At 45.9% G+C, this 15,249-nt stretch overlaps 1 protein-coding gene across 1 annotated transcript in view; it reads right to left on the bottom strand.

Moving 5' to 3' along the window:
• Nucleotides 1–3,571: 3,571 nt before the first annotated feature.
• The window catches only part of ADGRG7 (adhesion G protein-coupled receptor G7), a 48,501-nt gene continuing 36,823 nt past the window's right edge, over nucleotides 3,572–15,249 (bottom strand). Inside the window, exons 13-16 of the mRNA XM_066601517.1 lie at nucleotides 14,909–14,984; nucleotides 8,998–9,156; nucleotides 7,166–7,325; nucleotides 3,572–4,413 (exon numbers count right to left, since the gene is read on the bottom strand). Of these exons, the coding sequence (XP_066457614.1) occupies nucleotides 4,189–4,413; nucleotides 7,166–7,325; nucleotides 8,998–9,156; nucleotides 14,909–14,984 (620 nt within the window). The 3' untranslated portion in view covers nucleotides 3,572–4,188. The remainder of the gene's footprint in view (nucleotides 4,414–7,165; nucleotides 7,326–8,997; nucleotides 9,157–14,908; nucleotides 14,985–15,249) is intronic.

The raw sequence follows: 15,249 nt of genomic DNA, 5'->3' as shown, positions 1-15,249 counted from the left end.
TGATCTCTATGGGGTGCGGGAAATCCGCTGCGGGTGTTAAATGCCATTTATTTGGGTGCGTGAAATCTGCATGCGGATTACAAGTTTGGCTTCTTTTTCAGTGGCCTTGCATTCTTTTTCACGCGCAGATGCAAAAATGCCATCCGCGTGCATACACGCGTGAAAAAAAACGCATCCGCGTGTCATCCGCATGCAATAAAATACTATTTTAAGCTCATCCGCACTGCATCCGCGGCCCAAATCCGCGTTACAAATCCGGAGCAGATTTGATTTTCCCCGTGGACATGAGGCCTTAGACCGGCGTTTAATACTCTGATCTAAGTAAAGTGTTCACTTGGCTACAAGTGACCCGTGTATTAAGAGGCACAAGCTTCCTAATGCATGTCTCATCTGGTGGCATTCTTGTGGGCCAGATGGAAACCCACACCAGCTGCGTGGCCATGCCACCTAAAGCCAGGCCTCGCCCACTTTTTGAAGAAGTGGGGGCGTGGTGTGAATGCCCAAAAAATTCACAGTTTCGGCAAACTCAAGAGGTTCAGAAAGACAAAAAAAAAACAACAAGACTTCATGCCAAGCCTCAGAAACTTGAAACCTGATGTTAAAAGAATTGGGCTTATCTCCCGGCTCCCTTGAATTTAATTTAAGGAAAGAATAAGAAGTTAAAGTGGATCTGTCAGTCTGCGGGTGATGTAGTATTGATTGGGAGATGCCATATGCACTCTGTATGCTGCTCTGTAGTGCTTCCATACAGGGTTAGTGCCAACATACAGCACCATACTATAGAGATAAGCTCCCTATGTTTCTATGCGAGAATAGCTCCATTATACGGAGTCAGATGGGGCATGTCACCAGAGCTGGTGTCACTACAGTATCTGACAAGTCAGCCAAATGCCGAGGGCGACTGCTGTATGCCATGCTTTTATCACCTATATGGCTCCTACAGTGCAGACAGAAAGATTTTTCCATATATTAGTCGTTACTTTGAGTTAAAAAAAATACTTGCACTAAAGTTTCAGGCAGCAATTTTCATTCATTCATTCATTTTCAGACCTCCTGATACGCAGTTTGACATCTGCTTCTCATTTCAGACTTTTTGTCATGTGGACGTGTCCCTACAGTAATATATGCTGAATGTGGGGTCAGTGGGTCCAGGATGCTGCTGCCTTCACTAGCTGTCATGTATCATCACAGCATCACTCTTGTACTGACGTCTCCTTACAGTGCATTTGGAATGTTTTCAGACCCTTTCACTTTTTTATATTTTATTATGTCATGGCCTTGTGCAACTTTTTTAAAAAATCACCTTTTCCCCCATCATTCTGCACTCAATATCCCCAAAATGACAAAGTGGAAACAGAAATCTTTGTACATTTAAAAAAAATTAAAATCTAACATTTTGCATTGACATAAGTGTTCAGACCCTTTGGTATGATGCTTGAAATTTATCTCTGGGGACCTCCTAATTCTCTTGATTATTTTTGAGATGTTTGTACACCTTGATTAGAGTCACCTGTTATAAATTCAGTCGATTGCACATAATTTCAAAAGAGATAAAATGCATATCAGATCCAAAGCCAAGTCATGATTTCTGCTGCACTGAGAGTTCCTAAGAGCCCAGCGGCCTCCATAATTCTTAAATGGAAGACTTTGTGCTTGACAAAGTCGTTGTGTATAACGATGAAACGCGTTGCACAGAGGATTTTTTAGAATAAAGCTTTGAAATTAGTGGTGTCCATAGCCTGACTCTGGTGTTCAAGTCCCAAAGAGCGCGGGCCTTTTCTTTTTACGGAGTTCTTATACGAAGTTTCTTTAAGTGGGTCCTGCTAGCCAGCAGGACACAGGAGCCCAGCAGCCGTAAGGACACGCCAGATTATTTTAAAGCCGACGAGGATGTGGAGGTGCTGGTGAGACCTCTTAACAGGGGTGCTCGCCAGACACCGGGTGAGTTCTATTGATTTATTTATCTACTCATCTATCTTAGTACTCTAATTCATAATTAGAGTAATTATAAGGAGAATATATAGCTCCAAGCCAGTACAAGTAACGCCTCCCTGACATCTTTATTGCATTGAATTCACCAAACTAAGTAATCAGGGGAGAAGGTCCTTGGTAAGAGAGGTGCCAATAACTCAATGGACAATCTGGCTGAGCTCCAAAGTCCCTGTGTGCAGATGGGAGAAACTTCCAGAAGATCAACCATCATTGCAGCACACCACCAATCTGGGCTTTATAGCAGAGCGGACAGAAAGAAGCCTCTCCTCAGTAAAAGACACATGAAAGCCACCTGGAGTTTACCAAAAAGCACCTAAAGGACTCTCGAAATGTGAGAAACAAGATTCTCTGCTCTGATGAAACCAAGATTAAACTTTTTGGCCTTCGTTGTAAGTGTTATGTGTCGAGGAAACCAGGTGCCGCTCATCACCTACCCAATACCATCCCTACAGTGAGGCCTGGTCGTGGCAGCTTCGTGCTGGAGGACAGGGAGACCGGTCAGAGTTGATGGAAGGCTGAATGGAACAAAGTACAGAGATATTCTTAATGACACCCTGATCCAGAACATAAGGGACCTCAGACTGAGAAGAAGGTACACCTTCCAACAAGACATTGACCCTAAGCACACAGCCAAGACAACACAGGGGTGGCTTAGGGACAACTCTGAAAGTCCTTAAGTGGCCCAGACAGAGCCCTGACTTGAACACAATTTATCTAACTTTTCTGGAGAGATTTAAAAACAGCTGTCCACAGACGGCCCCCATCTAACCTGATGGAGCTGGAGAGGATCTGTAGAGAAGAATGGCAGAAAATCCCCAAATCCAAGTGGGCAACCTTGTGGCCTCATACCCAAGAAGACTGGAGGCTGTAATCATTGCCAAAGGTGTTTCAACTAAGTACTGAGTCCAGGGTGTGAATATTTATGTCAATGCAAAATGTTAGAAATCTTTGTAAATTTATTAAAAAAATGTAAAACATTCTATTTTTACTTTGTCATTATGGGGTATTGAGTGCAGAATGATGGGGAAAAATTAGATTTTTTTTTTTTAATTGTCACGACCTAACAAAATGTTAAAAACGTGGAAGGGTCTGAAGACTTTCCAAATGCACTACTAATTGGTCAAGAGGGATCACTTCTCTCTTGTGCTGACAGACACTGGTACTGAGGAGGGTCTTCCATGGGTTCATGGGTGCTCTCCTTTCTCTCTACACTCATACACAGCCTGTGTGATCAGTTCCCCTTCATCTGCAGACTTCCTCTCTACATACACTCTGATAAAATACATAATGTGTAATCTGCCTTTCCTGAAGACTTGGATGCTATCCCCTCTCCACACTCAGATTTTCTAAGTAAAACCTCTTCCCCATCCCTGCTGTTATCTCTAATTCTGAGTGAATAGAGGGGGACATGAGAGAGATGAAAAAGCCAATAACAGTATGCTGTCCAACCTACAGTCTATCAAAGGCAGCAGGACAACCAGCTGTGAGGAGTTACACAAACTATTTCTCAACATTTTCAGTAAACTGCATAATTTGTACATTTAGAAAGCAAATGAACAGTAAAAATAATAATGCAAAGATGTCCATATCCTTTATTTATTTTTTGAGCTTGGGCTCAAACTAGACTAGACTTGATGCAAGGAAATTGGGAATAATAGAAGTGACCACAGGCCGCACTGGAGTCAGGGACAAGATTTATCTCCCTATGTGCACTAATATGGTTACTCAGATTTATAATGAACTGATATATAGAGTACATTATATCCATGTATGTACACAGAGGCGGTACAGCTCAGTACTGCTTGAGCTCAAACTGTCAAAAAGCATGTCGGATTAGGCAAATTTCCATAAAAGCACCAGAACTGTGACATGGAGACAAATACACATGTTTTCAGTCGGCACGGGCTCCTACTTATAATATAGTCATGTGAAGTTGGACATTACAATGTATGGATATTGGCTTACGTTGGCCCAACAAGCTACACAGTAAGTGATCATAACCTGCCTCTATCTGATTGGCTGATTGATAGTCTTGGTACAAATCATAGCGAGATTTTTTCTGGTTACTATCTTGCCACCACATTCATGTATTCCATTAGATATCACAGCGGCCAAGACAATACACATTTATGACTTGACGGTCACTGACAGAGTACATAAGTATATTCACAAACTTATGTGCGACGCAAGAACTTTTCAGTTGTTGCTCTCCGCTTCGTCAGGAACTAAATCCACAGTCGAGTCTGACATGTTTCTAAATCTTTCATGGTATCTTCTTGTTGTCCGTGCTCGAATCTGGTTGACCCAGTACTTCTCTGAATGCATGTATACCCTGCATGAATGAAACTTGCGAATGATGACGACCACTTTCTTTAAAAATAGGGGAGACCGTAGAGTGTAGAATACAAAGATCTGAACTCCCTGGAGAGAAAAGAAGAGCGTTACAGGGCGGCTGTAAAGTGCAGCCGATATGAGCAATGAAGTGAAGCCTTCAGGGTTTTCCCATCCGGACCAGCCATCCCCATATGGCAGATAGATGTCATAAAGGAGGGATTCCCCAATTTGGGAATCCCCACACCTTTTTTAAAGCCCAAGCAAAATACAACTGCACAAGAGAACTTCTCCTGGCAGACTGTAGTACATGGCCATCCATACAGATGCAATACTACATTTCTTCTGCATTGTATATATGTAAGCACAGGAAGCTCCCATCTGCCACAGCTGCTGACTACCAGGATTTCCATCAGCAGGAGCTTCCATGATCAATTCCCCACAAGGGGAGCAGTGCAGTCTAAGGGGGCATCCACTAATCTAAATACTGCTATCAAAGATAGTGAATAAATAGACCCACATATTCCGTTTTCTAATCTGTTTTTATTTTCTGATTGTAGATTTTTTTATTCTATTTTTTTTGGGGGGGGGGGGCGGCCATCTTGGCTAAGCTGCAGTTAATTGCATTTAGAGATATGTTTCACAGCAGCCTCCTGGGCCACATAAACTTGTAGTCGGGAGGTGACTCATAGACTTCTATGGGACAGTGTTGTGGGCATGCTTTGCTACCTATGCAGAGAGGTGGAGGAGGTGAGATGTGACATTACCTATAGAGTTCTATTGGGGAGTGTTGTGGGTATGCTCTGTGAGCTGTGCAGGGAGGAAGCAGAGGTGAGCTGTGACCATCAGCTATTGATTTCCATTGGAGATTGTTGTGGGCATGCTCTGTGACTTATATAAAGAGAAAGAGGAGGAGGTGAACTGTGACCATCAGCTATTGTGGATACTGGATCCTGTGTCACCTATAGATAGGTATTTACCTTTTACTGAAGTGTCAGCCTGTAATGAGGCCGAGCGTCCAGAGTGTTAAGTGCAAAAATGTCAAGATTTTACTTTTAATATAGATCATGACATGAAAAGTTTAATTTCAAAAATCGTCAAAACGAAAAAGTTGATTTATTACAGTGGCACAGGCAAAAAATATCAGGTTACCAGTAGAGATGAGCGAACGTACTCGTTACGAGTACTTACGCACCCGAGCACCGCCATTTTCGAGTACAGCGGTACTCGCGCGTAAAGATTCGGGGGGCGCCGTGGCGGCACGGGGGGTAGCAGTGGGGAGTGGGGGGGAGAGGGAGAGAGAGAGGGCTCCCCCCTGTTCCCCGCTGCTCCCCCCCGCACCGCTGCGCCTCTCCCCGCCCCCCGGCGCCCCCCGAATCTTTACGCCCGAGTACTGAAGTACTCGAAAATGGCGGTACTCGGGTGTGTAAGTACTCATTACGAGTACGTTCGCTCATCTCTAGTTACCAGTGGTTATTAAAGGGAATGTGACATCAGAAGATTACCTATTATGAAAATCCCATTTTTAGGGTAAATAAATATATATTTTTTTAACTTCTGAAGATTTTTTTATTTTTTTTTCGATGTCAGTCTATATTCAAAAAAAAATCCTAAAATTCTACAGTTCTTACCCCGACCACTAAGCTGACACTTCCTGTTCTGTAGAGAAAACTTCTCAGCTGTCATCTCATTGTAAACCTGCCTGTGATGAGAATGAGAGGTGACACATATATAGATAACACAGGATCCACCATTCACAATAGGTGATGCCACAGCTCACCTCCTCCTCTCCCTGCACATGTCACAGAGAATGCCCACATTATTCTCCCACAGACGTTTGGAAGTGCTGGTCATGGCTTATCTCCTCTCCCTTCCTTCACAGGTCACAGAGCATGCCCACAACACTGCACCATAAAAGTCAAAAGGTGATGGTCCAGCTCACCTCCTTTCCTTTTCTGCACAGGTCATTGAGTATACCCACAACACTCTCCCATAGAAGACAATAAATTATGCAAACAGTATACCTCCTGGCCTGTGTGGGTCACAGAGCATGCCCACAATAATCTCCCATATATAGGTGATAGTCACAGCTTACCTCCTCCCCTCCCTGCACAGACCACAAAGCATGCCAAAAACACTCCACTTCTCATAGGGGGTCCCCTTCTGTCCATGGGATCTGTAGATCATGAGGCTGCTGTAAAGCATAGCTCTAAATGCTAACTGTGGCTCAGACAATAGAATAAAAGAATCTTAAATGACAAAAACTGATTAGTTAAATGCAAAAGGTTTCCATTTTTTGGTTCTAATTAGTTAAAAAAAACTATATCCGATACGTTCCCTGTAAATGTTATTACCTCATTGATTGCAGGGTGGCGCTCCTGGCTACACATCATGCAGGGAGATACTAGTGCTGCAGATTAGTGATGAGCGAGCATACTCGCTAAGGGCAATTGCTCGAGCGAGCATTGTCCTTAGCGAGTACCTGCCCGCTCGAGAGAAAAGGTTCGGCTGCCGGTGGCGGGCAGGGAGCTGCAGGGAAGAGCAGGGAGGAACGGAGGGGGGATCTCTCTCTCCCTCTCTCCCCCCCCCCCCCCCCGCTCCCCCTGCTCACTGCCGCAACTCACCTGTTACCCGCGCCGGCAGCCAAACCTTTTCTCTCGAGCGGGCAGGTACTCGCTAAGGGCAATGCTCGCTCGAGCAATTGCCCTTAGCGAGTATGCTCGCTCATCTCTACTGCAGATCCTTCACTCTGAGGATGGTCACAGTTGGACCTCACCAATCAGTCAGTAATGGCATATTCTACAAATATACCACCTATCTACTATAGACGTAAGTCATTTACCTGAGTTGAGCAGCATATGCAAAACACAAAGCTGAAAATTAAATGAGTATTGTCATCCGTCTCAATGAGCATCAGATAGCCAACGATCCAGGTGACTCCCAGGAGAGACATAACCGAGAATGTGGCCAAGGTCTTCTTCAGAAAAGATAATCTTCTTGTTCTAGATACAAGACACAAAGTGACTATAATGATGGGTAACAATAAGAAACGCTAACAACTATGGTCCAGCTCCTTGGGGTGTAGTTAGGCCCCGTTTAATATTCTGACCTACTGTACACAGTACCTCCGACAGCAGGTTGAGAAGTAGGATATACAGTAGCATACACTAGCCTACCAAAGTAATTGAACACCTGAGCAAAAACCAAAAGCATTTATTTTCAAATTTTAATACTCAGTGGGGCTTCTTTGGCCCTAATGACACTGGATACTTTCTACTAACATCTTATACACTTCAGCTGGTATTTCCCTCCATTCATCCTGCAAACGTCTGACGAGTTCTCTTATAGAAGATGGACGCTGTTCCTATTTCTTGACCCAACATTCCAATTCATCCCAAAGATGTTCAGGTTGGGACTCTATGAGGCCAGTCTAATCATGTAAGATCCATATCCTCAAACCCACGTAAAACAGAGCTGGATTTGTGACAAGGCGCGTTGTCTTGTTGGAAGTATGGCCGACCATTCCAAGAGTATTGTCACATTGTCAGCAGCACATTATTGTCTAGAATGTCAGGGTCCACCTCTGTGTTCATGGTTCTTGTCACTACAACCAACGGACCGAGATCATGCCACGTAACACATCCCCAGACCATAGCAGAACCTCCGCTGTACTTAACTTTTGGCACAATTCACTCGGGCAGAAGGCGTTCCCCAGGATCCTCCACACCCAAGGGCATCTGTCTGATGTGAAGATGGAGTAGTCGGATTTGTCACTCCATTCTCCCATTGGTCCACTATCCACTGATGATGCTCCTTGCACCATTGTAGACGGGCCCATGCATGGTGCTTGATGGTTTGTGTGATGCAGCATAATCCATATATCCAGTAGTCTGCAGTCCCCGTCACAAACTATGCCTGATGCCTCCAAGGGTCGGCATCTCATGTAACATGGTTTAGGACACGTGACATACTAATAAGACACGATCCATTCCACTGATAGGGATGTCCAAATATGTTTGGTAAGAAAGTGTAGATCACCTGTATGACTCCATTGTGGTAAAAAAGTCTCTACCTTGCAACAAATGTTTTCGTCTGGGTTCACACAGGGCGGATTTGCTGCGGAATTTCCCTGCGGATTTTCATTGCGGCAAATCAGCTTGTGGCCGCTAATCCCAGGATTCGCCAGCCATGTACACGAGATTTGTCAAAAATCTCGTCCATGCGGGGCGCATAATCCGTCGCAGCAAAGCCGGCACTGCGGCGCGGATTCCCGGGACACAGCATGTCAAATTATTATTTTCTTTAATTGCGCCCTCGCTCCTCTCTATAGGAGAGCTGGCCGCAATGGAAAAGCATGTGGCAAAGCTGATCCAAAACCCGCGGCTAAGTGCCGTGGGTTTTGAATTTGCGCTTATCCCGCTGAAATTTCGGGGTTTTTCGCTACGACCAAACAGCAAGATTTCTGCAGTGAAACCGTCCCATGGAAACCCAGCGTTACTCTTTGTCTCTGCATTGAACATCACAGTGCACGATGCTTTAACATACAGCAGAAAAGGTGCCATTTTGATATGTAAACTCGAATTTGCCCCCGATGCCCCTACCTGGCTGAGCCCTGCAGGATATGCCCTACACCTGGGGCCCCTCCTGCCCCTGATATCTGTACTGGCTCGTTACCTTTGTAATTTTTGCTTTCTCTGGGAGATTGTGAACACAACTGCTATCACAATGCCGATATTTGCTAGAAGGATGAGGCCAACCGGCAGGAGAAAAGACCACAGCATCGGCTTGGAGATATCAAACCGCTTCTCCTTATTTTCAGCAAGAAGCCAGCAGCTGTAAGCGGGAAGAAGAGAAGAAATAATATACTATAATACTGTATACGGTATATATATATACTATAACACTAATACATCATGTGAATGTACTGAGCTGCTGTAGGGGCTGCCCAAACAGGGGTTAACTGATCAACGTGGCAAAAAAAACTGAAATGTAGACAATTTGTGTGACAACTTGGCCCTTGCAACAATTTTTGCAACAGTTTAAATCAAACATGACCAAGAGAGCATGAAGTGATGGGACTACATGAGGAATTGTTTGCTGCAGCTGTTACTGGAAGTGCTGCCTTTGGGACAGCCTGAGGGTGCTGGCCTCAGCAGAGATGCTGCTACTAGTAGTGCACCACATTGTGGGACACATCCCTGAGTGTAAGAAGCGTACTTCATCTGGGAAGACACAACGGGATCCCCTTGAATATATTGAGAATGCTGTGTGAGTGACGGAGCAACAATCTGCAGAGAGGAAAATAATTGCTAGTGCTGCTTCAGCTACTGTCTGCGCAATCGGAAAATGGTTAGGGAGCATTGGGACGGTGACTTATTTCAGCTTCAGCGACAAACTGTAAGTGAGATCGATTCCAACACGGGTTATATGTGACTCACAAAAGGCCTATTGTATAGGGAAACACTTCAGCAATTAATAATTAAAGGGGCATTGCTAGCTAGTTACATAGGGACATCAAAAGTAATACAGCAATGCAAGCACCTGGAGTAAAGATGCTATTTGTGTTTTATTATATTGTGTGGATAATAGTGCAGTGGGTATTAGGGCTCAGTCACACGGGCGTTTTTTGGTCCAATTTGCAGATGCGCTTGCGATCTGCAGATATATAGACCCAATGCTTAGCAATGGGATCTGTCACATGGCCGTTTTTGATGCGGATGTGCCGATGATTATATGACACAACGATTCGCAGAACACATGTAACTGCGTTCTGCGCAAATTGGTGTCCTTGTATATGCGCTCAATGGGGTCAGCGGCAGCAGCGCCGACCCCATTGAGAACATATACTAAAGATTGTTCTCCCATTGAAGTCAATGGAGCCGGCAATACAGCCGGCTCCATTGAAAGCAATGGGCTGCCGGCAAGCGCTGTATTAATTTTCAGAAAAGGGCTTAAAATATAACCCCCTTGCATGAAAACCATGCAAAAAAAGTGTAAAAAATAAAAAAAAATATATATATATATACTCACCTTTTTGCAGCTGCCAGAGTTCAGCCGCGTCCAACCGGCAGTTCTCCTGAACTGCTTTCTGTAGTATTGAGCAGGAGGGGATTTAAAATCCCTGCCTGCTGAATGGGTTGCCTCTGATTGGTCACAGCCCTCAGCCAATCAGAGGCAGCTCTCACTCACCCATTCATGAATATATGAATGGGTGAGTGAGTTCTGCCTCTGATTGGCTGAGCACTGTGACCAATCAGAGGCAGCTCTCAGCTATTGAATGACAGCTGAGAGCTGGCTCTGATTGGTCACAGTGCTTAGCCAATTGCCGGCTCCATTGAATTCAATGGGCGAACATCTTTCTTCTCTACCACAGCTGTGGCAGAGGATAGCAGGCAGTGCTTGTGTGACCGAGCCCTTTCGGCTGATAAACGCTGCCAGCAGCGTTTTTTTTCAGCCGTGACACTGGCCTCGGTCACGCGATTTTTTGGAGCGCATCCGTTATGCGATCCGCAAATCGCGCGAAAAATCGCCCGTGTGACTGAGGCCTCAGTGTAGTATGTCTCCACCGCTTGGCCGGGCTTAGCTACAGGTGGGCGTTAACTGTATGTTAGCTTGGCCAATCCATACTTCCAGTAGAGACATACTACACTAATACTAGTGCAGTGATAACCTTGCTCAGAAGGACTGTGTATTGTATCAGATGAACTGTACTCCAGTGTTATAGGAACTAATCTTTGCAAAGCATCGTTAATACTGTTTACTAAATATCCTTGCTATCTTATTGCCTGCAGTGAATATTATTCATAGAACTGAGTTAGTGCAGACGGCATTAGGCACCCGTAGAGTGAAAGCCAGGTTGTTTATTTACTTTCGTACTGGTATTATTTAAATTTCTGTATTTTTAAATAAACCTCGTATATTTTTGGTATTTCCGTTGGTCCTATCGTATCCTGAAACTTGCGATGTGCAACATATCCCACGACACTGCTGTACAGGGCACAGCCACTACAGGTACCTTGATGCCACCATGTAGTACAGCTGGAGAGAGCAGTGACAGGCCGCTGACGCCCCCTGAACGTGATTGGCTGGTGAGATGGGTGCCCTGCAGGTCCTGGAAGGGCTGTATGACTATCTCCGGCCGCCTGCTGCTGTAGTAAGTCTGCCAGCCTCCCAGCGGTGCATTTCTGTGTTCCCTGGCTGTCTCCCTTCTCTCACCTTCCCCGCTGCTGCTGTAGAACGCTGCTGTCATTGTGTCCCCACACTGATCGGCACTGTCCGTGTGGCTTCTGTTCCCTTCCGCAGTCCTGATGATCGCCACTGTCCTTCTCTCTCCAGCGGCAGGGCATGCCATGTATGGTGAGGCAGCACCGGGACGACAGTGATGTCCGGCCGTTCCCCGCTGCAGCTGCTCCTACCCGCTGTCCCTTTTCAATTCTGTCCGGACTGACTGCTTAACCAGGGGAGATGGAAGGCGGTGGCTGGTCGTGGCCAACACATTGCTGCATGCTGTGTACTGACGTTTGCCTGCCATGGACGGTTAGGGATTGCTTACATTACTAACTGTAAATGCTTCCATGTTGCAGGTCTAACATAGAAGCATTTACTTGTAATCATGTAAGCAGAACAGGACAATTATCCCTAATCCTAACCCTCCATGGCAGGCAAAAATCAGTACACACGTTGTTGCTAGGACCTTAGACAAGACAGCCTATCGGGAGCTAGGGGTGTGAGAGGGCGTTCCTCCTGTCAAACCCCTAGCTTCCGGTGGCGTCAAGATACAATAATACCGCCACTACATACTGTATGGTGCTGTACCTGGAATACAATGAAGAGGCGGCAACGATCATCCAAACGCCACGGCTTTTTCAATAAGCTAAGTGACAGGGGTTCCCAGCGGCAGACCCCCACCGACTGCATATTGATGCCCTCACCGATTGGATATTGATTACCTAGGATAGGTCATTGCAGAGTGGTAGCCACTCCACATACTGTGCTGCATTAAAGGGGTTGTACCAAGATTACAAGTTCTTCCCTATCTACAGAATAAGGAATAGCTTGCTAATTAGTGGGGTCTCACTGCTGAGACCTCCACTGATCTCGAAACATGAGTCCCATGACCCCAGCCCTCCTCACTGCAGGGTTACTGCACCCTCCATAGGGAGGAGGAGACGTAATGGAGCGCTGGTCGACTAAGCACGCTAGCACTACATTCACTTTCAATGGGACTGCCAAAATAGCCAAGCAGCACACACTAGGGTATTTCCGTCAGCCCCACTAAAGTGAATAGAGTGCTAACGACACATGCTTGTCCGGTGCTCCATTTACTGACATCACTGTGGGGGAAGAAGAACCCCTTAGTGACAGGCAGAGTGGGATATTAGAGTCCCAGTCGCGAGTTTGGCAGGGTTCTCAGTGGAGAGACCCCCACAATCAGCAAATTATCCCCTATCATGCAGTTAGGGAAGAACCTGTAATCTTGGCACAACCCCCTTTAATGCACTAAGTATTAGTAAAGTAAGTCTGCCACCTAGTGGCTAAATGTTATTTTAGCAGATTTGTTAGCAATTCTGTTTTAGGTAATGTGCCGGCCTTTGTAATGTGCATACAGCATTACTTCCCTCTCTACCCCCCCAGCTCTGGGCTCAAAGTGCTGAGAGCAGGAGCCATGGAGGAGCCAAGTGAAGACATACTGTGTTCAGTGCGCTGCCAGGACCTGTGAGCGATGGCTGCTTTTACGGTACATAGAAGTAGTGAGTGTAGTCGGGGCAGTATAAGTGGGGCCACAGGGGGTCACTATAACAAAAAGGGGCAACAGAGGGGGTCCCTTGTAACTAAGGAACTGCAGAGGGGGTAACTATCTAATTGGGATCACACAGGGAAACTAATACTATTGGGGTGTTACTGAAAGGCGCATTGGAGTAGTGATAGGATGGGGAGAGTGCAAAGATGGGCCATCGCTAAAAGCAATCTTCATGGCAGTTGGGACCCAGAGAGAAGAAAAACAAAAACTGATGTCACCGATCAGGAACAACATCACTAGTGATCATTGTAGGTAACTGCACTGTATTCACTATCACTGAAGGTAACTGCACTGTATTCACTATCACTGGAGGTAACTGCACTGTAATCACTATCACTGGAGGTAACTGCACTGTAATCACTATCACTGTGTAGATTTGGTATCTGACTGTTATATAGAGGTACACTAGTACTGTGTGATGGCCACAGAGGGGCACCATTACTGTGAAGGGGTCACTGAGGGGCACTATTACTGTGAGAGGTCACTAAGGGGCACTATTACTGTGAGAGGTCACTGAGGGGCACTATTACTGTGAGAGGTCACTGAGGGGCACTATTACTGTGAGGGGTCACTGAGGGGCACTATTTCTGTGAGGGGATCACTGAGGGGCACTATTACTGTGAGGGGTCACTGAGGGGCACTATTACTGTGAGGGGTCACTGAGGGGCACTATTACTGTGAGAGGTCACTGAGGGGCACTATTACTGTGAGGGGTCACTGAGGGGGCACTATTACTGTGAGGGGTCACTGAGGGGGCACTATTACTGTGAGGGGTCACTGAGGGGCACTATTACTGTGAGGGGTCACTGAGGGGCACTATTACTGTGAGAGGTCACTGAGGGGCACTATTACTGTGAGAGGTCAACGAGAAGCACTATTACTGTGAGGGGTCACTGAGGGGGCACTATTACTGTGAGGGGTCACTGAGGGGGCACTATTACTGTGAGGGGTCACTGAGGGGGCACTATTACTGTGAGGGGTCACTGAGGGGGCACTATTACTGTGAGAGGTCACTGAGGGGCACTATTACTGTGAGGGGTCAACGAGAAGCACTATTACTGTGAGGGGTCACTGAGGGGCACTATTACTGTGAGGGGTCACTGACATGCACTAACACCATGAGGGGATATAAATGGAATGACTTATCGCAAAAGTGTCACAGCCTAATGTAAAATATTTGCACAAAAGTTGTCCCTCTTTTCACAGTTGGTTATGTGCCTGGGGGTATGTTCACACGTAACTGATTTCTGCGGATTTTGGTGCAGATTTCACGACTTGAATTTCAATTTAGTTTAAAGGACAAAATCTGCAGCACATCAGCTTCATGTGAACGCACCCTAATGAAGGTTCATCACTGAAGACTTTTATTCCCTTCCACAGAACGTTCCTCTGCTGGAAAACATCTAAAGAGCACAAGAGCCGTACACACCAGTTATGGCATCGGCTTCAGGTGCTTCAAGATTAAAGAGACTCAGTCACCTACTTTTAGCCCCATGAGCTAAGCTTACCGGCTCAAAGTTGGTGACCCTCTGGGTGCAGGGATGTAAGTGTTATACTCACCTCCCCATCGTTCCCCCGGTGTGAGCACTAGAAGCGGCCGCTCAATGCATTGCACGGTGTTGCTAAGTAGTCTGCTGACACCAGGGGAACAACGGGAAAGGGAAGTACAACACTTACATCCCTGGACCCAGGGGTCACTAACTTTTAGCCGGTAAGCTCCTGGGGTTAAAAGTAGGTGATCGGGTCTCTTTAAAGATGACTGTTCAGCATTCTTACTGTACTCACAACTCTCTTCGGTTATAGTTATTCTGCTCCCCGTACGTTGCTGCGAGTGTTATGGCGACAATGATTGCTGGAAGCCCTGAGGACACAGAAAACACAATGACGGCATCTCACTGTAACTGCTGATACATTCTGTGTAATAACCCAATCCAAGCTTAGACAGGACGCACCGCCACACGAAAGGTAAATTAATTAAACTTACTAATTATGAAAACTGCATTCATGTCTAAATTACAGCCCCCCTCTGCTGCTAGAAGGGGGCCGACGGTCTGGCTCAGTTTATTAACTAATCAAGCGCTCTTATATGACTCCACAACAGGGACTCAGGGGTCTAATATGAGATT

Source organism: Eleutherodactylus coqui, chromosome 4 (assembly GCF_035609145.1).
Source record: "Eleutherodactylus coqui strain aEleCoq1 chromosome 4, aEleCoq1.hap1, whole genome shotgun sequence".
Classification (NCBI taxonomy): Eukaryota; Metazoa; Chordata; class Amphibia; order Anura; family Eleutherodactylidae; genus Eleutherodactylus; species Eleutherodactylus coqui.
This window is presented reverse-complemented; position numbering and strand designations above follow the sequence as displayed.